Here is a 22464-nt window from a genome sequence, read left to right as displayed (position 1 = left end):
AGGGTTGAACAAGACTGAACACGCATGCATGCACGTTCTATGGAAAGCCATTTCTGCCCCTTCTGGGGAGTGATGAAAGCTAAAAAAAATACTCTTCCTGAACGGCCCACATGTGGCTGGTGCTCATGAAGCCTGGGTCTGTAGAGTGCTGCATGGCACCAGTTGATGCCTGGAATACTGCTTTTTATCCATCTGTTTTGACAAGTGCTGTCGCTGGTAGTATCACACTGCAGCCTGTCCTAATGTAGAGTCAATTATATCCTCTTCCCAACACAGCAGGAAAAAAAAAAAAAAAAAGATTTAGCACAAAATATGGAAAGGTCAACCCAGCAATATTAAGTAGTCCTGTCAAACTGTCAGCAATAAAATTAAAAATGATTGTAAGACTAAATAACACATTTGTTGTACTCAGAGTATAACCTCTGCAGGGGACAGTAGTGGTGGAATGGTGCCCTCTTGTGGTGTCCTTGGGGAACTGCAGATTCTGGTGTTCTCACTGAGTCCATCAGGTTGTCATATGATGGGACTAGTGCTCCAACCAGGAAAAAAGACAATGTGTCAACAATTAATTGCAAATAAACATAGTATACAATTCTACTTAGCATTTTAGTTTTTTCCATAGCAGCACATCCTCTCATAAACAGATTTGTCTGCTAGCATCTATTTATTTGTTTTTAACTTAAGATGAGGATCTTGGCAGGTGTCTAAGTGGTAAAGGGGTAAGGTGAGGTGAAGTTGCTCAGTCGTGTCTGACTCTTTGCAACGAACACACCTGCAAATGCAGGAGACACCGAAGATTGGGTTTGATCCCTGGGTTGAGAAGATCTCCTAGAGAAGGAAAAGGCAACCCATTCCAGTATTCTTGTCTGGGAAATCCTCATGGACAGAGGAGCCTGGTGGGCTGCAGTCCATGGAGTCGCAGAGTCGGACATGACTGAGCAGCTGACACATGTGAGGTGAAGGAGATATCATTACCTGTTTTGATGGAGCAGGTTAGAAATGGTCATTTATACTATTATCAAGGTTTCTTCCCAAGAAAGGTGAATTTCTTTACCAATGGATGAAAGAACATAGATGGGCAACAGGATATCAGATGATTCCTAATGATAATAAAGTAGTAAGCTGATTTTCTGTTGGATCTGAAGATTAATTAATACACTATAGGGAGTCCTGTAGCTTCCTGCCATGTTAACTACTGCATAGCTATTTTACCTTTGAGCATTACAGATAGTATTTTACTTTTTATCTTTTAGGCCATGTGCCAAAACTTTATTGCTGTTCTTTCTAGATATTGATTTATTTTCTTGTTTCTGAGTAACTTACAGGAACATGGACAGAATTGCCTTCTTATCAGAAACATATTTCCATGTTTTTGCATCAATAATTCACTGAGTAGATGAAGGAGAGTCCATTTATTCTCCTAAAATGCCTGCCTTCATTTTCTGTCCCTCATCCTGTAGATAATTGTTGGCAAATTGAGTAATCCTGAGTAAATCGTTCAAATCAAGTAAAGAATTGGGAATTCTACAGAGACTGTGTGATTTGGCAGAGTATAGGTTTTTGCATTCTGCTACCTTAAAATTACATTTGTAAACTTAAGTTTTTATGCTGGTATAGTTCATCTTTTCATATAACCGGGCCTCCCTGGTGGCACTAATGATAAAGAACCTGCCTGCCAATGAAGGAGACATCAGAAACATGGGTTCGATCCCTGGGTCAGAAAGATCCTCTGGAGGAGGGCCTGGCAACCCTCTCCAGTATTCTTGCCTGGAGAGTCCCATGGACAGAGGAGCCTGGCGGGCTACAGTCCATGGGGTTGCAAAGAGTCAGACATGACTGTGAAGCAGCTTAGCACACACACATAGATATTCTAACTGCTCATATGAAGCTAGTTGCTTTATTTTGTAAGTATTCATGTGTGCTTTAATGTTGAGCTCTCTTGAATATATTTTATTAAAGATTCGATAGGGCTGTCAAAGGTTTTTGCTACTGTAGTTATTTTAAATTCAAGAAGTTACTGATGAAATAGTGAGTGACATATAGTTCAAAGCTGAGTTATCGCCAAAGTGGGAATTTAATGTTCCTGAGTGAAGCTAAAAGAATCATTTGCACATCAGACATCATTAAAAACTACTGAATTATAATCACTTGTATTGTTGAAGTTGCTGGTGAGTGATTCCCTGCAGACACCTGGTATATCCTTTAATCAGTTGACATTGTCAGTGTGTTAGGCTGAGACGTGACACTTCACACTTTGAAAGGAGTTTCGCATTTCAATCAGTGATCGAGAAGGGCGATATTTATTTTCCCTAGTCTCCGAATGAATGTAATCAGATTCTATTGTTCGGTTCTTGGCATTGGTGATGACATTACACACAGACTCACCTAGACATGAGTATGTTAGAGGAAACAATCACTTTTTTCTGTACTCAAGCTGACTCCTGGAATAATGATGTTCTCAATTGTCTCAGAACTTCTCCCTGGAAAGCCAACAGCAACATAGACTACACAACCCTTTAGTCAACTTCTCAGAAAATTCAGGTTATCTTTGAGACTACCAGGGGCCAAATATAACGCTGCTGCCCAGTTGTTTGGGGGGTAGGTTTAACATTACCTATACTTTTTGTAACATTAGCTTTAAATGGACTAGAGAATCCCCAGTAACATTATTTCTCAATAGTCTTATGTTTCCCTCTGCAGTTCTCATATGGTTTAAAATTTTTCTGATGATAGTATGGTTGATTTACAATGTTGCTTTAATTTCTGCTGCACATGATGTGGCTCTTATGTTTGAACAACAGCAAGCAACTAGTATAAAATATCCTGTCTCTAATTATAAATGTAAAAATTACTGCCCATATTCTTAGCATACCTTTTTCATCAGAGCTGTCATAGCATTAACTTCATATAGCTGGGTTGTTTAGAATTTATCTATTTATTCAGTTATCCTTTCAAGATACTTATTGGATGCCTACTGTGTGCAGAACATTGTGCTACAATACATAACTTCCAAGGTAAATAAGACTCAGCTCCTGCCTTTAAAACTTCATCAGCTGGTAATGGGGGAGACATTAAGAAAGAGTACACTGCATGCTGGGAAAATTGTGTGTATTGCTATGGTCTCATCTGGAAGGAAAATACAGTAATTAGGAAGTTTTCCATTTTTAGATAACATAAACCCAACCCAACTTAGTCTTTCAAAAAGGAAATATATTGACTCACCAAACTGAAAATCCAAAGGCAGTTGGCTTCAGGCATAGCTTGATCAAGGTACAAACAAGGACCAGTGACAAGGACCTTGTGACAAGGACCAGTTTCTATGTTTTCTCAGGAAGAACACTCTTCTCTGTAGGCCCTTTTCTCATGATCTCAAGGTAGCTATAAAACATTCTCACGATTACTAGAGATAGCAAAAAGGAAGAAATTCTCTTCCTAGAAGCTCAAATAAAGGTTCCACAAGCTTGTTGGTTCTGTCTGCCTCTAAATCAGATACATATCTCCGAATTAATTATTTAGAGGGGAAATGGGATGTGCTGATTTCTGAGTTTGGTCAACACTGTCCCTCTCCCTCACCACACCTACAAGACAAGGATGAGATCAGTTCAACCAAATGTATTGTTGGGGAATTCAGGATAATATGAAGAAGGGCAATGTGGTTGGGAAAGACAGGACTTAGGAATGGGTCTCAGTAAACAGAATGAGATTTGTGTTTTCCTAAATCAGTTGCTTGAACCAGATTGAACAGGCTGGGGTCACAAGCCCAAGCTTGAAGCTGAGAGCTAGGAGTTGAGGGTGTGGAAAGAGCCTGTGAAGAGTGAAAAAGTGTCAGTCGCTCAGTCATGTCTGACTGCTTGTGAACCCATGGACTGTAGCCCATCAGGCTTCTCTGTCGATGAAATTCTCCAGGCAAGAATACCGGAGTGCGTTGCCATTTCCTTCTCCAGGGGATCTTCCTAACCCAGGCATCAAACCAGGGTCTCCTGCATTGCAGGCAGATTCTTTACCATCTGGACCACCAGGGAACCCCCTGGAAAGAGGTTGACCCACATCAAAGAGTAGAGGAGGCGTCATTCTGTCCAGTAGTGAGGGTGAAGCTACACAGTAATGTGAGCACGGAAAGTTTAACGTGAAGAGTTATTAGCTCTGATAAGAGTAACAAGGGATTGACTAGGAAGAATGGAGTATAGGAATGGCAGATGGAAAGAGCCCTTGAGAGAGAGCCCACCCACACCAGGGCCAGGATCCAGATGTTCCTGGATCACTGGATTATAGAAGGGATACTGAGGTGCCACACAAGCCAATGGAACTTGCTAGAAATCTGCCCTTTAGGGAGTCAAGAAGAAAACTGCTCATGAAGAGATGTCTTTCTGGAGACACTCCACTACAGAATCACCCCTGGAGGGACCTGGTGTTGGAGGAGCTGCCTCTGCTGCTGCCTCTGTCCAGGGAGCCCTCCAGGACCAGCAAACAAAACCCCTTCCTCCTCTGCCACCTGGCTGGCATTCTCTCCCTACAAAACTTTACAAAGGAACAATTATTAAAGGGCTCAGCTGTGTGTTCACAGAGCAGGCAGAAAGCATGAATTGGGATTTGATAACCAGCCCACGAAGAGAGTGGTTTACTGCTCACAGCTGGGGTGTTCTTGCATAAGAGGGGAGATGGATTCAGGTGGGGCAAAAAGTTTAACCTACACAGAGCTTCACAAACCAAGGACAGAACAAAGGCACGAGAGTAAGGCAAAATTTTGGAGTATTCACAAGAATAGGGTTGATTTGTAGTTGGAGCAGAGAGGGTTAGGTGGGAGGGGCAGTCAGAGAGAGATGTAGGGTGGGGAGCCTCTTGATTATCATAATTAGTTTGGAATCTACCAAAATTGAAGGCAAGAGGAGAAGGGGGTGGCAGAAGATGAGTTGGTTGGATGGCATCACCAACTCAATGAACGTGAGTTTGAGCAAGCTCTGGGAGATGGTGATGGACAGGGAAGCCTGGCATGCTGCAGTCCATGGAGTCACAAGGAGTCGGATATGGCTTAGTGACTGAACAACAAGTTTATTTAGATTCTGTTTATAGATTATGGGGAGCAACTGAGTAGTCCTATACAATAAAATCAAATTCCTGATTTAGACAATTTGGTGGCAGTATGGAGAAGGAATTAGAAGGGTGAGCCCAATCAAGTGAGATAGATTGAGAGATGTTTTACACGACCCAGGCCAGTGAATGAAAGGAAAGCTGAGTGCAGACAGTGGCTGTGTGAACTATAAGGGGGTAGATTTTATAGAAACTAAAGAGGTAGAAGCACTAGAACCTGGAGACTGATCAGATGGGGAAGGACCCTTAAAGAATCTTCATTATCAGCTCCAGCAGCTTTATGAACCCATCCTTTCTGGGAAATTGAGGTGGCCCAGCTCAGGAGTTCAAACTATGTGTTCTGGAGCAAAGTACCTGGGTTCAAACCCAGATTACCTCACGTTTGCTGTGAGACCTCTCAGGCTGGCTGCATCACCCCTCTGGCCGCAGTTCTCCTTTGTAAAGCAGAAACAACAGAAATATTAACTTCAAAGACCTATTTGGGGGGACAAAATTAGATACATGTAAACCATTTGGAACATTGTCTGGTGCATCAATAAGTAATCAGTGAAACTTGCTATTGTCATTTTTCTTGCACAAGTTGAAAGTAACTTTGGAAACGTATCAAGCTGTATTATTGTTGTGTTTTGTAAACCATGGCACATTATGAATCAGTGACACTAGCATTTAATCATTCTTGCTTTCTGATGAAATCATTTTCTTCACTTGCTCACAAGGAAACAGAAAACTTAATCAAGAAGGCAGCTTATCTTTAGGAGGCAGAGAGATAAAGTATGATGATGCTGAGATATCAATGTCAAACCAGATTATATGATTTAACAAGTAGTTAAATATAGAATTCTATATTTGTTTATTCATTGACTTGGCCAACTCCCATTTCCAAGCTATTTAGGTTGGTGCAAAAGTCATTGCAGTTTTGTTGAACTTTGCCATTTGATATTGAAATACATTCTTAAATAAATATGGTTATGATGAAATGGAACAGAAGGCTGTGTTCCTTACCACTGCACCATGTTGTCTGCATGCCTTCTGCCTGTGGAAACTTAGTCAAAGAATAAGTTTAATCAGAGAAATGAGAAATGTTGAAAGGACATCAGAAGAGACTAAATAATAATTTAGTCATTATGCATAGTCAAGGACCTTCTCAAGGTTCTTTCTCAAGGGCTATAGATAATATTCTGAGCCATATCCTGTGAGCTGTCTAATAGATACCAACCCCAGTGGAGAAGTTAACTACAGACAGACTGTACCCAGGACTTCAGTTCAGTTGAGTTGCTCAGTCGTGTCTGACTCTTTGAAACCCCATGGACCACAGCATGCCAGGCCTCCCTATCCATCACCAGCTCCCAGAGTTTATACAAACTCATGTCCATTGAGTCGGTGATGCCATCCAGCCATCTCATCCTCTGTCATCCTTCTCCTCCTGCCCTCAATCTTTCCGAGCATCAGCGTCTTTTCAGATGATCAGCTCTTCTTACATCAGATGGCCAAAGTATTGGAGTTTCAGCTTTAGCATCATTCCTTCCAGTGAACACTCAGGACTGATCTCCTTTAGGATGGGCTGGTTGGACCTCTTTGCAGTCCAAGCGACTCTCAAGAGTCTTCTCCAACACCACAGTTCAAAAGCATCAATTCTTTGGTGTTCAGCTTTCTTTAGAGTCCAATTCTCGTATCCATACATGACTACTGGAAAAACCATAGCCTTGACTAGATGGACCTTTGTTGGCAAAGTAATGTCTCTGCTTTTGAATATGCTGTCTAGGTTGGTCATAATGTTCCTTCCAAGGAGTAAGCATCTTTTAATTTCATGGCTGCAGTCATCATCTGCAGTGATTTTGGAGCCCCAAAAATTAAAGTCAGCCACCATTTCCCCATCTATTTGCTGTGAAGTGATGTTACCGGATGCCATGATCTTCATTTTCTGAATGTTGAACTTTAAGCCAACTTTTTCACTCTCTTGTTTCACTTTCATCAAGAGACTCTTTAGTTCTTCTTCACTTTCTGTCATAAGGGTGTGTCATCTGCATATCTGAGGTTACTGATATTTCTCCCGGCAGTCTTGATTCCACTTATGCTTCATCCAGCCCAGTGTTTCTCATGATGTACTCTGCAGATAAGTTGGCTTGGGCTGCCACAATTCTGAGAATTGACTGTAAAACTGGGAACAGATGCACCCTGGAACTGAAGATGAACTGTAGCTAAAACAACCAAGATGATGCTAGACAGACCACTGATGACCAATTTGAATATGACTGTTAGAGATGACTGTGCTGTTTCTGCATGTAACCCCTCCCCTGACTGTCTATAAAAAGCTCTAACCCCCTGCTTTGGAAAGACGTCAGCCTTTGGACTGATGTCTGCCACCCTCCCCCCACGCCACAGTTGCTGGCATCTGAAATAAAGCAAACTTTCCTTTCTACAAACCTGAACTGTTTATTGGCTTTTGAGCCACAGCCAGACTCCACACACATACTCTTTCGGTAACAACGTTACACATCATTTTAATACACACTTCTTGCTTTGCATTTTTTGTTAATGAATTATTGCTTGCTGCTTATTTTATGTGTATTTTAGACTGTGGAAATTATGTTAGACAGAAAGCAAATTCTAGCAATTTTCTTGTTCAAGTTCAAAATGGATCATAAAGTAGTGGAGACAGCTTGCAACATCAACTACCCTTTGGCCCAGAAACTGCTAATGAACATACAGTGCACTGGTGGTTCAAGAAATTTTACAAAGGAGATGGGAGCCTTGAAGATGAGGAGGATAATGACCAGCCATTGAAAGTTGACAACAACCAATTAAGAGCCATCACTGAAGCTCTTACAGCTACACTAGAAGTTGCCCAAAAACTGTGTTGACCAGTCTATGATCATTTGGCATTGGAAGCAAATTGGAAAGGTGAAAAAGCTTAATAAGTGGGTGCCTCATGATCTGACTAAAAAGTTTTAAAAAATGTCATTTTGAAGTACCATCTTCTCATTCTAGGAAACAATGAACCATTTCTTTATTGGATTGTGATACATGACAAAAAATGGATTTTCTAAAACCAGTGACAATCTGCTCAGTGGTTGGATGAAGAGGAAGCTCAAAAGCACTTCCCAAAGCCAAACTTGCACCAAAAAAAGGGTCATGGTCAATGTTTGGTGGTCTGCTGCCCCTCTGATCCAGTACAGATTTCTGAATCCCAGGGAAACCATTACATCTAAGAAGTATGCTCAGCAAATTGATGAGATGCACTGAAAACTGCAATGCCTACAGCCAGCATTGGTCAACAGGAAGGGCCCAGTTCTCGAAGACAACTCCAGACTGCATGTCACACAACTGATGCTTCAAAGGTTGAATGAATTGGGCTACAAAGTTTTGCCTCATCTGCTATATTCCCCTGACGTCTTGCCAGCCAACTACCACTTTTTTCAAGAATCGTGACAACTTTTGCAGCGAAAATGCTTCCACAACTAGCAGGACTCGGAAAATGCTTTCCAAGAGTTTGTCAAATCAGGAAGCATGGATTTTTATGCTATAGGAATAAACAAGCTTTTTTTTTCATTGACAAAATAGTGTTGATTATAATGGTTCCTATTTTGATTAATAAAGATGTACTTGAGCATAGTTATAATGATTTAAAATTCAGAGTCCAAAACTGCAGTTATTTTTCCTCCAACCTAAGAGTTTAAAATATCACTATAAATCCAGATCCTAACAAGAGAACTTCATATGACATACCAGAGTCCACTACATACACACAAGTTCAGTTCTAAGAGTGTGTTCGTAAGTCCAATTTGTTTATGAGTCCAACAAAATTAGCATAGGTATCCAACTAACATGGTCAGCTCTATAGTACTGTACTATAATAGGTTTATAATAGTTTTCACACAAATAATACATATAAAACAATTAAGCAGAAAAATAAAACACTTTCATCTTACAATACAGTGCCTTGAAAAGTACACTAGGCCAGTACAACAGCTGGCATACAGGGGCTGGCATTGAGTGAACAAACAAGAAGAGCTACTGACCGGGAGAGGAAGGGGAAGTGGGAGATGGTGGAGCTGAAGGATCATCAGCAACAGGAGATGGAGGGCAAGCTGCAATTTCACTCAATTTAGGGAATGCATGTTGGCATCTTTGAAGGTTCACAACTTGAAAGTTTGTACATAGGGGCCTTATTGTTTTAAATCATTTCATTGAGTGTCACTTAAAATCCAATCAACTGAGTATCAAGATTAGGACCCTGGAATGAAGTCAGTCTGTCCAAACAGAGATGTTGATCATAACAACATGGACAGTGACTGTATCACACAGTCCAGGAGGAGGGTCAGACTCCTGTGTCCAGTGCTGTGCCCATCCCTGTAGATCGGCCTAGCCCCTAGAAGGTGCTTAAAAAGTACTGAGTTAGTTCAAGAATTCTCAGTCTACTTTTACGATGTCAAAGTAAATGAGTGAAATTTCAATCAGGAAAGTTGGAGACTAGATTTAAAGAATCTGTCTCAAACAAATTGCCACAATTCTGGAGTAAATAATAGCGGCAAGTGGGTTTGCTCTGGAAATGGGAGTAAGGGCTATATTGAGCAGACTCTGTGAGAAGATCAAAGATTTCAAGAGTTGTGAGAGACAAGCTAGAAAATAATATCTAAATCCAGTAACAATAGAGGACCTGTAATATCCTGTCTGGAATTTTCACTTTTCTCAGCTGTTCCCATGCACAGGCTCCAGTATTAAGGACAGGCAGAACTGCTGGAGCTGAGGATTCTTGCACTGGTGTTCTTCAGCCCAGATTGGCTTTTGTGAGAACAGCTGTCAGTAGTGCCCAAGGTCAGGAGGGTATTCATTACAAGGAATGTGGCAACTGCTCTGAGGGCCCTCTTTATCAGCTTGTTGGAAGTGATTTCCCAATCCAGCTTGGCACACAGAGCCCCGGCAAACTCCCCTTAGAACAGTTCCCCCATGAGACCACCATGTCCTTCCACTATTTCTTGATTTCATGTCACCTGCAGATAGTCCACGAGCAAGATGTAGTCTTTCCTTTCTACAATCATTCAGAAACAATGTTTACCCTTAGGTGGATTATATAGCAAGTCAGTATCTGTGTGTGTGTGTGTGTGTGTGTGTGTGCGTGCACGCGTGCGTGCGTGCTCAGTCACTTCAGTCCTGTCTGGCTCTTTGTGACCCCATGAACTACATAGCCTGTTAGGCTTCACTGTCCATTGGATTATCCAGGTAAGAATACTGGAGTGAGTTGCCATGCCCTCCTCCAGGGGATCTTCCCTACCCAGGCATCGAACCTGCATCTCTTGCACTATAAGCGATTCTTTACCCACTGAGCTACTTGGGAAGCCTCTGTCTGTGAAAGGAGCTCCTAATTCTTGACAGGCATTCTGCTATGTATTTGCTATTTTACATTTCATTTTTCACCCACCTAATGTGCCTGGTTTGAGAAAAGAGTAGAAAAGTCATCTTTGGCTGCCATGTCCATTTCTATAGCATTCTTTTGGTCTATTCAAGTTCTGTTACTTCTTTTTAAAATCAATATTGGCATTTTACCTATTTATCAATTTCAGTTAGGTTTTTAAATTCATTAGTGTAGAAGGTTTCATTTTTTAATTTTCAACATTTTTTATCATTTTATTCAAATTGTCTCTTATAGATGACATATTGCAGGATCTTTTTAAAGGCCCCATCTGAGAATTTCTGTTTTCTAATTAAAACATTTAGCCCATTTATATTTATTTTATATTAGGACTTAGTTGGCCACCTTATTTTATATTTTCCAGTTTTATTTCTTCTTTTTTTCATTTTGTATCTTATTCTAAGAACAACCTTTTGTAGTATCTGGACTCTATTGCCTTCATATTATTAACGAAGACATTGGAGTTGGAATTTAGAAAGGTTAAGTGACTTGCCCTGGATCATAGAGCTAACAAATGACAGAGCTGGGGCTCAAACACAGGCCAGTCTGACTCCATAGCCCTCCCTACACGTACTGACCTGTATGTGTCACTGTGGGCCAGGTAGGTGGACAAAGTGTCTTGGATTCCTTTTCTACATAAGGGTTACCTTTTAAGATGTTTGCTTCACTTTTGTGTGTGTATGCTCAGTTGTGACCAACTCTTTGCGACACCATGGACTATAGCCGACCAGGCTCCTCTGTCCATGGAATTTTCCAGGCAAGAATACTGGAGTAGGTTGCCATTCCTCACTCCGGGGTATCTTCCCAATCCAGGGATTGAACCCACGTGTCTGGTGTCTCCTGCATTGGCAGGAGAATTCGTTGCTTGGCATGTAGAAGTCAATTTCCTTTCTCCAGACACCTGAAAATAACCAAAGAACACTGGCTCTGTTCAAAAGCAAAAACTTGATTTTCATATTGATTTTGACTTTTCAGAAGTGCCTGGACGCTGCCCATTTCTCCCCTTACCCTGTTTTTTTTTCTTCTTCTTCTTCCTCATCTGTGTCCCTTCCAGTTTGTACTCATTCTCTCTCTTTTTCTCTCCCGCTCTCTGTGTATATCATGTGTCTCTTTAGTAGCAGTGTACTGGGCCAGTGATGGTATCCTAAATCCTAGATGTTAATTCCATTCTCTCCATTTCTGTGGGGTGTTGGATAGGTTCAGAAGTGTGTTTCGATACGAAAGCTCCTAACTAGATACCTGTCACTCTAACTCTGCGGAGTATGACGAAGTCTACCTTTTACAGATAGACACTGTCACTGGTGTTGCTCTTCCAAGGAACTTCATTGAATTAGAAGCATAAATTCAGACCAGCATCTGGATTCTTCAGAGAAAAACAATACGAAAATAAGTGATGTATAACAAAGCAAAATAAATACTCCAAACTGGCCTGATTAAAAACCAACAAGAAGCCTATTATATATAAGTATATATATATAGAATAAGACAAATCCAAGATTTAGTTCCTTCTGAGATAATTATTTTGTTCTTCCCTGGGGCCAGATTTTATGTCCTAAGAAAAGATTTACAACTCAAATTAGCAGCAGGAACAAATTAACTGCCAAGAGCTTCCTCTCAGTGATGCTGTTGAGAGCCACGGTAAAATGATTATAAATCTTTTAGAAAGGGAGACATCATTGATGTGTTGTTTTAAAGGTTTGAGATACGAGATTCTCATTAATCCATGAAAATGTTTAAATGAGCCATTTCATACTATAAAATACCCTTTGACTCGAGTGCTTAAAAGATAACCTAACACACAACAGTTCTGTTTTCAACTATGCTTCTCTTTTCCTTGAGTATAATTAAAGCCTGCACAGGAATTGGGTAAGACTAAAATTGATTAATTAAATAATTTTGTATTTTTACAAATAGAAAAAAAAAAAGATGAAGAATCTCCATAGATGATGAGAATGGAAATAATTTTATCTGGAGTCTAGATTGAGCTCCTTTCACCATCTTTATAAATAACCTCCGTTCTGGCTGCAACTCTTTCCTTAATGAAATGGTAGTCTGTTGGGTAAACTGAATGGTATTATAATGTCTACGGAGGAAAGGATGTAATGGTATCCATTATCACTTGTTTATATACACCATTTTCTTCCTCTACTCAGTGAAACTTGGTGAGGAAGTTGGATTAGCAACCTTTGTGATTGTCTCAAGTTTAAACAAATTGTGTATCTCTATCACTTGGTACTGTGTTAATCTGTGACTTTTTCTAGCTACTTTAGTGGTCATTTGGATTCCCACATTCTCAACCGTGATCTGTCTGTATGTTGTCTTTTGATTCAGTCTAAACTACAAGAGGCAATTGGAATTCTGCAGTAGGCCATACATTCTCTGTATTTTTTATTACTCTTTCAGAGCTTTGTTGTTGTTCAGCCACTAAGTTGTGTCCGACTCTTTGTGACTTCATGGACTGCAGCATGCCAGGCTTCTCTGTCCTCTACTGTCTCTCAGAGTTTGCTCAAATTCACGTCCATTGTGTCAGTGATGCTATGTAATCATTTTGTCCTCTGCCATCACCTTCTCCTTTTGCCGTCAATCATTCCCTGCATCAGGGTCTTTTCCAAAGAGTAGGCTGTTAGCATCAGGTGGCCAAAGTATTAGATCTTTAGCATCAGTCATGAATATTCAGGGTTGATTTCCTTTAGGATTGATCAGTTTGATCTCCTTGCTGTCCAAGAACTCTAACGAGTCTTCTCCACACCACAATTTGAAAGCATCAATTCGTTGGTGCTCAGCCTTCTTTATGGTCCAACTCTCAGAGCTACCATCTCTCTCTCTTTTTTTCTGCTGCCTTTCTCAAAAACCTATACTAGTTGAGACCTCTGCACCAGACTCCCTTCAAAACTAAGAACTTTTGATTTTGCAAATATGGATTCCATCTTGTGCCTTGTTCACCCAAGGTTATGTTCTTGGTCAATTCCAGTGATTGTTACTCTGTTCACCCTAGTTGATGCCACCTTCAGTTCAGTTCAGTCGCTCAGTCGTGTCCGACTCTTTGAGACCCCATGAATTGCAGCACACTGGGCCTCCCTGTCCATCACCATCTCCCGGAATTCACTCAGACTCGTGTTCATCGAGTCTGTGATGCCATCCAGCCATCTCATCCTCTGTCGTCCCCTTCTCCTCCTGCCCCCAATCCTTCCCAGCATCAAGAGTCTTTTCCAGTGAGTCAACTCTTCACATGAGGTGGCCAAAGTACTGGAGTTTCAGCTTTAGCATCATTCCTTCCAGAGAAATCCCAGGGCTGATCTCCTTCAGAATGGACTGGTTGGATCTCCTTGCAGTCCAAGGGACTCTCAAGAGTCTTCTCCAACACCACAGTTCAAAAGCATCAATTCTTCGGCACTCAGCCTTCTTCACAGTCCAATTCTCACATCCATACATGACCACAGGAAAAACCATAGCCTTGACTAGACGGACCTTAGTCGGCAAAGTAATGTCTCTGCTTTTGAATATACTATCTAGGTTGGTCATAACTTTTCTTCCAAGGAGTAAGCATCTTTTAATTTCATGGCTGCAGTCACCATGTGCAGTGATTTTGGAGCCTAAAAAAATAAAGTCTGACACTGTTTCCACTGTTTCCCCATCTATTTCCCATGAAGTGATGGGACTGGAAGCCATGATCTTTGTTTTCTGAATGTTGGGCTTTAAGCCAACTTTTTCCTTTCCTCTTTCACTTTCATTAGGAGGCTTTTTAGTTCCTCTTCACTTTCTGCCATAAGGGTGGTGTCATCTGCATATCTAAGGTTATTGATATTTCTCCCGGCAATCTTGATTCCAGTGTGTGTTTCTTCCAGTCCAGCATTTCTCATGATGTACTCTGCATAGAAGTTAAATAAGCAGGGTGACAATATACAGCCTTGACATACTCCTTTTCCTATTTGGAACAAGTCTGTTGTTCCATGTCCAGTTCTAACTGTTGCTTCCTGACCTGCATACAGATTTCTCAAGAGGCAGGTCTGGTGGTCTGGTATTCCCATCTCTTTCAGAATTTTCCACAGTCTATTGTGATCCACACAGTCAAAGGCTTTGGCATAGTCAATAAAGCAGAAGTAGATGTTTTTTTGGAACTCTCCCGCTTTTTCCATGATCCAGCGGATGTTAGCAGTTTGATCTCTGGTTCCTCTGCCTTTTCTAAAACCAGCTTGAACATCAGGTAGTTCACAGTTCACGTATTGCTGAAGCCTAGCTTGGAGAATTTTGAGCATTACTTCACTAGCATGTGAGATGACCTTAAATGGCAACAAAACTTCAAATTCACTTACTTCTTGAGGCTCAACATTTTCTCCTTAATGGAATGGCTAGGCATAATCACAGCTTAAAATTATAATCCCTAGGACTTCCTTAGTGGTCCAGTGCTTAAGAATCTTCCTGTCAGTATGGGGAACATGGGTTCGATCCCTGGTCTGAGAACTAAAATTCCACATTCCTTGGAGCAGCTAAGCCCATCTGCCAAAACTACTGAGCCCACATTTTAGAGCCCAAAACCTGCGACTAGAGAGTAGGCCCTGCTTACCACAACAAGAGAAATCCTGCCAGCAGCGTTGATGAGCCCGCATGCCACAACCAAGACTCAGCATAGCCAAAAGTAAAGAAATAAATGAAATAAAAATAAAATTGCAATCCTTTTGCTGCAGATTTTGAGGTGATGCCAAGATGCAGATTTAAGCTATCTCAAGCTTTTTGCAGCCCAGGAGTTCCTCCAGTTTTTGTTTACAAAACATTTCCTCCTGTGAAGATTTCTGGTGTTTGTTTTTACATCCATACCTCCTCTTAAGTTTATTTTTCTTTATCTTTCTACTTCAAAGTAAAAGTCCATATTCCTTATGGAAATCGCAGCTCAAACTACAAACAGTGTAGTGTTTTATATGACTTAGAAGTTTAGCAGTTATTATCTTTTATATAACAATTCCCAGGTGGTACTAAGTGGTAAAGAACCCTCCTGTCAATTCAGGAGATGTGAGACACACAGGTTCCATTCCAGGGTCAGAAGATCCCCTGGAGAAGGACATGGTGGCCCATTCCAATATTGTTGCCTAGAGATTCCCATGGACAGAGGAGCCTGCCTCTCTACAGTCCATAGGATTGCAAAGAATAGGACGTGACTGAAGTGACAGCATGCATGCATATTTTATATAAAAAATAGTATGTAATTTTCCGATTATAAATGCTTGTTGGGGTACTTTTTTCCTATTATCTTATTTAAATATTAATGCATATTTTTTTAACAACTAGTGTTTCTAACATGTTTAGCAATGTTGAAATTTGTTGTTGTTTCTTTACTAAGTCATGTCCGAATCTTTTGCAACCTTTGGACTGTAGCCCACCAGGCTCCTCTCTCCATGGGATTTCCCAGGCAAGAATACTGGAGTGGGCTGCTATTTCCTTCTCTAGGGGGATCTCCCCCACCCAGGAATCAAACCAGCATCTTCTGTGTTACAGGCAGATTCTTTATCACTAAGCCACCAGTGAAGTCCAATATTGAAGTACTATCCAGTTATAAATATATTGGATTTTTTTTTGTCTGTTTCAGGTGGAGGAGGCCTTGGAAGCTGTCAAAAATGCTACAAATGAGCAAGACCTTGCAAATCGCTTTAAAGAATTTGGAAAAGAGATGGTGAAACTTAACTATGTAGCTGCGAGAAGACAACAGGTAGGAAAAATTTTGGAAATCTAGGGGAGGAAAGACCCTGATGCTGAGAAAGACTGAGGGCAGGAAAGGAAGGGGGCGACAGAGGATGAGATGGTTGGATGGCATCACCAATTCAGTGGACGTGGGTTTGCGCAAACTCCCGGAGATAGTGAAGGATGGGGATGCTGCAGTTCATGGGACTGCAAAAAGTTGGACACAACTGAGCGACTGAACAACAACAAGGGGAGAAAGTGAGTGAGTTTACGTAACCTTGCAGTTTTGTAGACCTGGACAATACATCATCGACTGCATCAACCGCTTGTCAGATCATCAAATACCCTAGGACCTTTGATCACAAAGGCAGTTTCCTATTTGGGTCACTTCTGGTCCCACTGTACCCTGCTGGTACTCCCAGTCCCCCTGGGTACTTGCAGTTGATCACAGGCCACCTGCCTTACTGGTGGGGACCACCCTGCCAACCTCACCAGACTCTAACCTTTCTTTTTCTGACCTTTATTTACTTATTTTTTAATGTAAGAAATTACATTAAAAACTGTAATTTGAGACTCCCCCATCTTTACAACATATCTAGAATAATATGTTGTGTGAAGTTTTGCTGTACAGCAAAGTTATTGAGTTATAAATATAGATACGGTTTTTAAAAATATTCTTTTCCATTATGTTTTAACTCTGGATAGTGAACATAATTCCCAGTGCTAAACAGCAGGACTCTATTGTTTATCCATTCTGCATGTAAGAGTTTGCATCTGCTGAGCCCAAACTCCCAATCCATCCCTCCCTATACCTCTCCCCCTTCACACCACAGGTCTGTTCTCGATGTCTGACCTGATTGAAATAAAAAATGTCAGACTGGTGTGGCACTGTGGCCACTCCCTGGGCACTGTCCTTGGCCTTCAGTTTTTACCTCCCCACCCTGTGGACAGCACCATATATATACAACACCTCTCTCCCAAGGGTGCAGCAGGCAGAGTAAAAATTTTATGAAAGGGATTAGGAAAACATGAGGAAGAATAGAGGAAAGGCAGAGAGAGAGAGAGGGAGAGAGTGGAGTGGATGAGGGAAGGAGAGCACAGGTATTGATGAAGGTGGGTGGCCTGGGTTTTCTCTGCTCCCCATTGTCCCAAGATGGCACCTCCATTTGGCCAGCTCTGTTTGTTCTGTAGGGACCATTAGAATAGTGTGTTCCAAACAGTGTATCTTTTTCTTTCTTCTTTGCAAATGGCATCTTTAAATATGGGGAGATGTGTTAAAATCCTCTTCACCTGCCCTCTTGAGTGCTCCCAGGATTTCTGGCAACTTCCAGTGACTTTTTCTAGTGTTCTCTGTGTCCAGCAGGAAAGTTCTAGCCAACATCTTGAGTGTTCATCTGTACCAAACAGAAGTAATACCTGGGTAACAAATCTGACCAAGATCTAGTCCCTTTCCCTAAAGAGCTTCTAGTGCTTTGTGATGGCCACACAGGCATGATTTAGTTGTTCAGTTTCTCAGTTGTGTCTGACTCTTTGCGACCCCATGGACTATAACACGCCAGGCTTCCCTGTCTGTCACTGTTTCCCAGAGTTTGTATGATTTTAGTTCATGCGATTACTTTTATCAACAGAATCCTTTCTTCAGGTGGAGTCTTGCTTGGTAGCCCAGATATGTAGTGTGGTTAGGAGTGAAGTCACTCTGAAGCAAAGGGTTAAGGCCCAGAAGCTCTTCATTTAGCTTGTTTCAACACCTGACCAAAAAAAAAAAAGAAACAAAAAACAAACTTTTAATTTCAGAGAACCTAGCAGGACGCTGTGGGGAAAGGTGGGTGCCAGGACACTCAGAGTCTTGAGAGTGTTCTGATTTTATTGTAAGTAGCAAGTGGTTGAACAGTTTAGAGTTTGGTATCAAAGTCGCAGGTTTACATTTTCATATTTTTCTAGATGTGTTGCAAAGAAGGGGTAGTGTCAAAGAGCATAGACTAGTTGTGGATGGATGGGAATGAAGTCGTCTAGATGAGTGACACTTTTTGGAAAAACTTTGTCCAGTCTCTTGTTCAATCCAAAAGAATTTGTGTGAGGAACACAAAAGTGCAAAGGAAAAATAAACACACATTCTGAGGCTGAGGAGCAAAGAGAACCAAGTAGCAGTTTATTCAGGGCAGAAGCAAAAGTTAAGGAGAGGAGTGTGGGAGTCCTTTGGACCCAGTAATGCCCCACAGGGTTGTTGATCTGCTATTTATCTTGTAGCCCTTTGAATGGGTAGGGATCCTTTTGATTAGGGATTGAACATTCACTGAGGGCAGAGCTGATGTATGTCCTGGATTGCACCAGCGTGCATCAGCTCCTGGTCCTGGCATTTTTCTCCTGAAGCCACGCTACAGGTATTCTAAGAGCTGTATTTTCCCTTAAAATTTTCCCACATCAGGCACCACACGTGGAAGGTCCTGCATTTATATTGTACCTGCTCCATGGTTTTCATGCTCAGAGTTTCTTGCTCAGATGCTGCAGAGTTTCTGTTTTAGTTGCCATTCCTTCATGCGTTGTGGTCTCTTTAAGAGATAAAAAAAAGGAGGTGATTTTGTCCTCTGCCTAATGCCTACTCTTGATGAGGCTGTTCCGGGGCCCTGCCCTGTCCCTCCTGCCACAGAGATGGTCTCCTTTAGCATGGCAGCAGTAAAGATGGAGAAAAGCCTAGGGAGTCCAAATTTACATTGAAAATAGAACACTCAGGACCTGCTGTGGAATTGGCTATGGGAGCTTAGGCAGTGATGCAACCAGTTCACATCTGACTTTCTGTCTCAGCAAATATGTACATGGTGGTGAATTTACTGAGATGGATGAAGACTGGAAAGCGGCCAGTCTTCTAGCAGTATCAAGATATCATAGTTAAATACATTGATTTTGAGATTCTTATAAGATATCCATGTAGAAATGTCAAATAGCAGAGAGATGAGGGGAGATCAAACCTCATCAAATCATCAGCATGTAACTGGTATTAAAAGCCATGGGAATAATATGAGATATTCATCTCAGAAGGCCCATACATATTATTTATTTTTATCTCATTAACATCATTTTAGCTAGTCGCTATTTCAAACTCTTTCAAGAAAATTTAGAAAAGAAGGGGAAAAAAGGCACATAGCCATCTATCAGCCACAAAAACGTGGTACTTATATTTTGGTAGGTTGCCTTTCAATTGCTTATCTTCATATTTTGACATTTATATTCATGCTATACATATAAGTATGCATGTTGTATTCTTCTTTTTATTTATATTACTGATTTTATTATTTTATGGAAACTTCTTTTAATATCCACATAAAGAGTCCAGGGACTTCCTTGGTGGCTAGATGGTAAACAGTCTGCCTGCAATACAGGAGATATGGGTTCAGTCCCTGGGTTGGGACGATCCTATGGAGAAGGGAATGGCTACTACTCCAGTATCCTTGCTTAGAGAAATCCCTAGACAGAGGAGATGGGCACTTCCCTGGTGGCTCAGATGGTAAAGCGCCTGTCTACAATGTGGGCGATCCGGGTTCGATACCTGGGTCGGGAAGATCCCCTGGAGAAGAAAATGGCAATCCACTCTAGTACTATTGCCTGGAAAATCCCATGGACAGAGGAGCCTGGCAGGCTACAGTCCATGGGGTCGCAAAGAATCAGACATGAATGAACAACTAACACTTTCACTTTATAACGAGTCCATCAAATGAGAACTTCAGTAGTTTACTTAACCAGTTCTTCATAACTCAGCATTTACATTGTTTACAATTTTCTTCCATGTAATTAAAAATGTTTCTAAAAATATCTTTATGGGAAGAATTTCCTACCCTCTATTTCTCACTTTCATATTTAGATTTTCTTATTAGTGTAGATACCCCAGAATGGAATATAAAATTTCTGGCCAGGCATTCTGGAAGTTAACTAAGACTCTTTATAACTTCCAATGGCACTGCCTAGATGGTCCAGTGTAAAGGATTCTCTCACATGTGGGTTCCCTATTTATCTCTGTTGAGCTTTAGGGCTAAAAATAAGTTGTCTTGGTTTAGAAATTTTGTTGACTGGCATTGATCTGTCAGTGTCTAAGCAGAAGGGGATAGATGGCTCAGTTGTTTACTGCTTTTTTAAACTAAGTTTATACATTTCATTATTTTTAATTATCTGTGTGTTTGTTGCTGCTTGGGGGCTTTCTCTCGTTGCTGTGAGCAGGGGCCGCCCTTTGTTGCAGCTCACAGGCTTCTCATTCCGGTGACCTCTCCTGCTGCAGAGCGCAGGCTCTCGGCGCGTGGGCTTTGGTAGTCGCAGCACTGGGGCTCCGTGGTTGCAGCGTGCAGCTCTAGGACACGTGGGCCTCAGTACTTGCAGCGCACAAGCTCAGAAGTTGTGGCGCATGGGCTCAGTTGCCCCACATCATGTGGAATCTTCCTGGATAGGGGATCGAACTCGTGGCCCCTGCATTGGCAGGCAGATTCCTTTCCACTGGGCCACCAGGGAAGTCCGATTGTTTACTTCTTATTGTCAGTTTGTCTTACCAATCCTAGATATCAAATATAATGTGCTTGTCTTAGAATTATTTTGACTGAAAAAAAGAGAGGATGCGATTTACTGTTTCCAGGTCATCCATCTATCATCTACCAACTGAGCAAACAGGAATAGAACCCCAGTGGTTCAAATACCCTCTAATGATACATTTTGAAACTAGAGAAATTTTCTCCCAGAGATGCTCAGCTGGCGGTCCTGCATAGCTCTGAGGGAACAATACTGCCTTTAACATTTCTAAAAATACTGAGAACATTTTCTTAACAATACTCTTTAAAGCTGAAAATAAAGACACTCCCCCGTGGTACTATTTTGACATCCAAAACTTAGAAAGCAAATCATTTGTGATCTATTTTTTTTTATTATACCCTAAACTAAAATGATAGATCTGCCATCAAAAGTGGTTTTTTAAAAAACTGAACCCCATTGTGAAAATGATAATGAAGTGCCAGTGATGCAGTAAGCAAAATCAGGCGAGTTTGATTTCCCATGTTTGCAATCGTAATTGATTATGGAGGCAGGCACAGTGTCAGAAGATTGAAGACTGGGTTTTCCATCTGCTGATAACTAACCGATCCATGCAAGCCACTTACTTTGTTGGTGGCTCAGGTTTTACAGTCTTGCAGCATTATTTATTGGATGCATTTTTATGAGCCAGACATTGTGCTATTGACTGAAGAACCACTGAACAAGATAGCTAGGGCTCTTTGCTCTTATTAGACATACAGTTTAGGAGAAAGATATATACTTAGGTAAATGCAGTAAAGCATGATGCATTTTAATGATTGGAGGGAAGAGGGCCTTGTGGGGGCAGGTAGAAGGAGAGGTAGCTTAGAGAGTTGGATGGAGAGTGGGTCTTCAGGAGATGGGCCCCATCAAGGGAAAGGATAGGCTGGAACAGGGAAGCTCAGATATTTCACATGGGAAGAGCAGTATGTACAAATTCTTGGCAGCTGGAGAGAGGAGATGATTTCTAAAATATATGTAGAAAAAATACTTCTTATTCACTTATTTTCCTATATTAACATGTAATTCTTAAACTCATATTATATTTTAAAAAAGCTTTATTTACTTTTAATTGGTGGATCAAATTACAATTTTGTGTTGGTTTGTGCTGTTCAACAATGTGAATCATTCACAATCATAATATAATCATTCATAATTATAATGCTCTTTAAAGCTGAAAATAAAGAAACTCCCCAGTGGGTACTATTTTGACATCATATATATGTATATCCCCTTCCTGTTAAGCCTCTCTCCCCTTCCCCACATTTCACCCCTCTAGGTCATCACAGAGTGCCAGTCTGGGCTCCCTTTGTTATTTAGCAACTTCCCACTATCTATTTTACACACGATAGTATATATATGTCAATACTACTTTCTCAAGTCCTCCCACCCTCACCATCCCCCACTGTGTCCACAAGACCATTCTCAACTAAGTTCATCAGTAGTGTTTTTCTGAATTCCATGTATATGCATTAATATAGAATACTTGTTTTTCTCTTCCTGACTTCCTTCAGCCTGTATAAGAGGCTCTAGTTTCATCCACCTCATTACAACTGACTCAAATTTGTTGCTTTTAACGGCTGAGTAATACTCCATTGAATAAATCTACCACAATTTCTTTATTCATTCATCTGTTGATGGACATTTAGGTTGCTTTCATGACCTTGCTATTGTAAATAGTGCTGCAGTGAACATTGGGGTATACATGTCTTTTAGAATTGTAGTTTTCTCGGGGTATATATGCCCAG

General features: G+C 41.0%; 1 protein-coding gene across 1 annotated transcript in view; it reads left to right on the top strand.

Annotated features, from left to right (window-relative positions):
* The window catches only part of CTNNA2 (catenin alpha 2), a 1210173-nt gene that overhangs the window by 284017 nt on the left and 903692 nt on the right, over positions 1 to 22464 (top strand). Inside the window, exon 4 of the mRNA XM_052647702.1 lies at positions 16080 to 16199. Within this exon, the coding sequence (XP_052503662.1) occupies positions 16080 to 16199 (120 nt within the window). The remainder of the gene's footprint in view (positions 1 to 16079; positions 16200 to 22464) is intronic.

This window comes from Budorcas taxicolor, chromosome 11, assembly GCF_023091745.1.
Source record: "Budorcas taxicolor isolate Tak-1 chromosome 11, Takin1.1, whole genome shotgun sequence".
NCBI lineage: Eukaryota > Metazoa > Chordata > Mammalia > Artiodactyla > Bovidae > Budorcas > Budorcas taxicolor.
The sequence above is the reverse complement of the archived record's forward strand: the minus strand, read 5'-3'. Positions and strand labels throughout refer to the sequence as shown.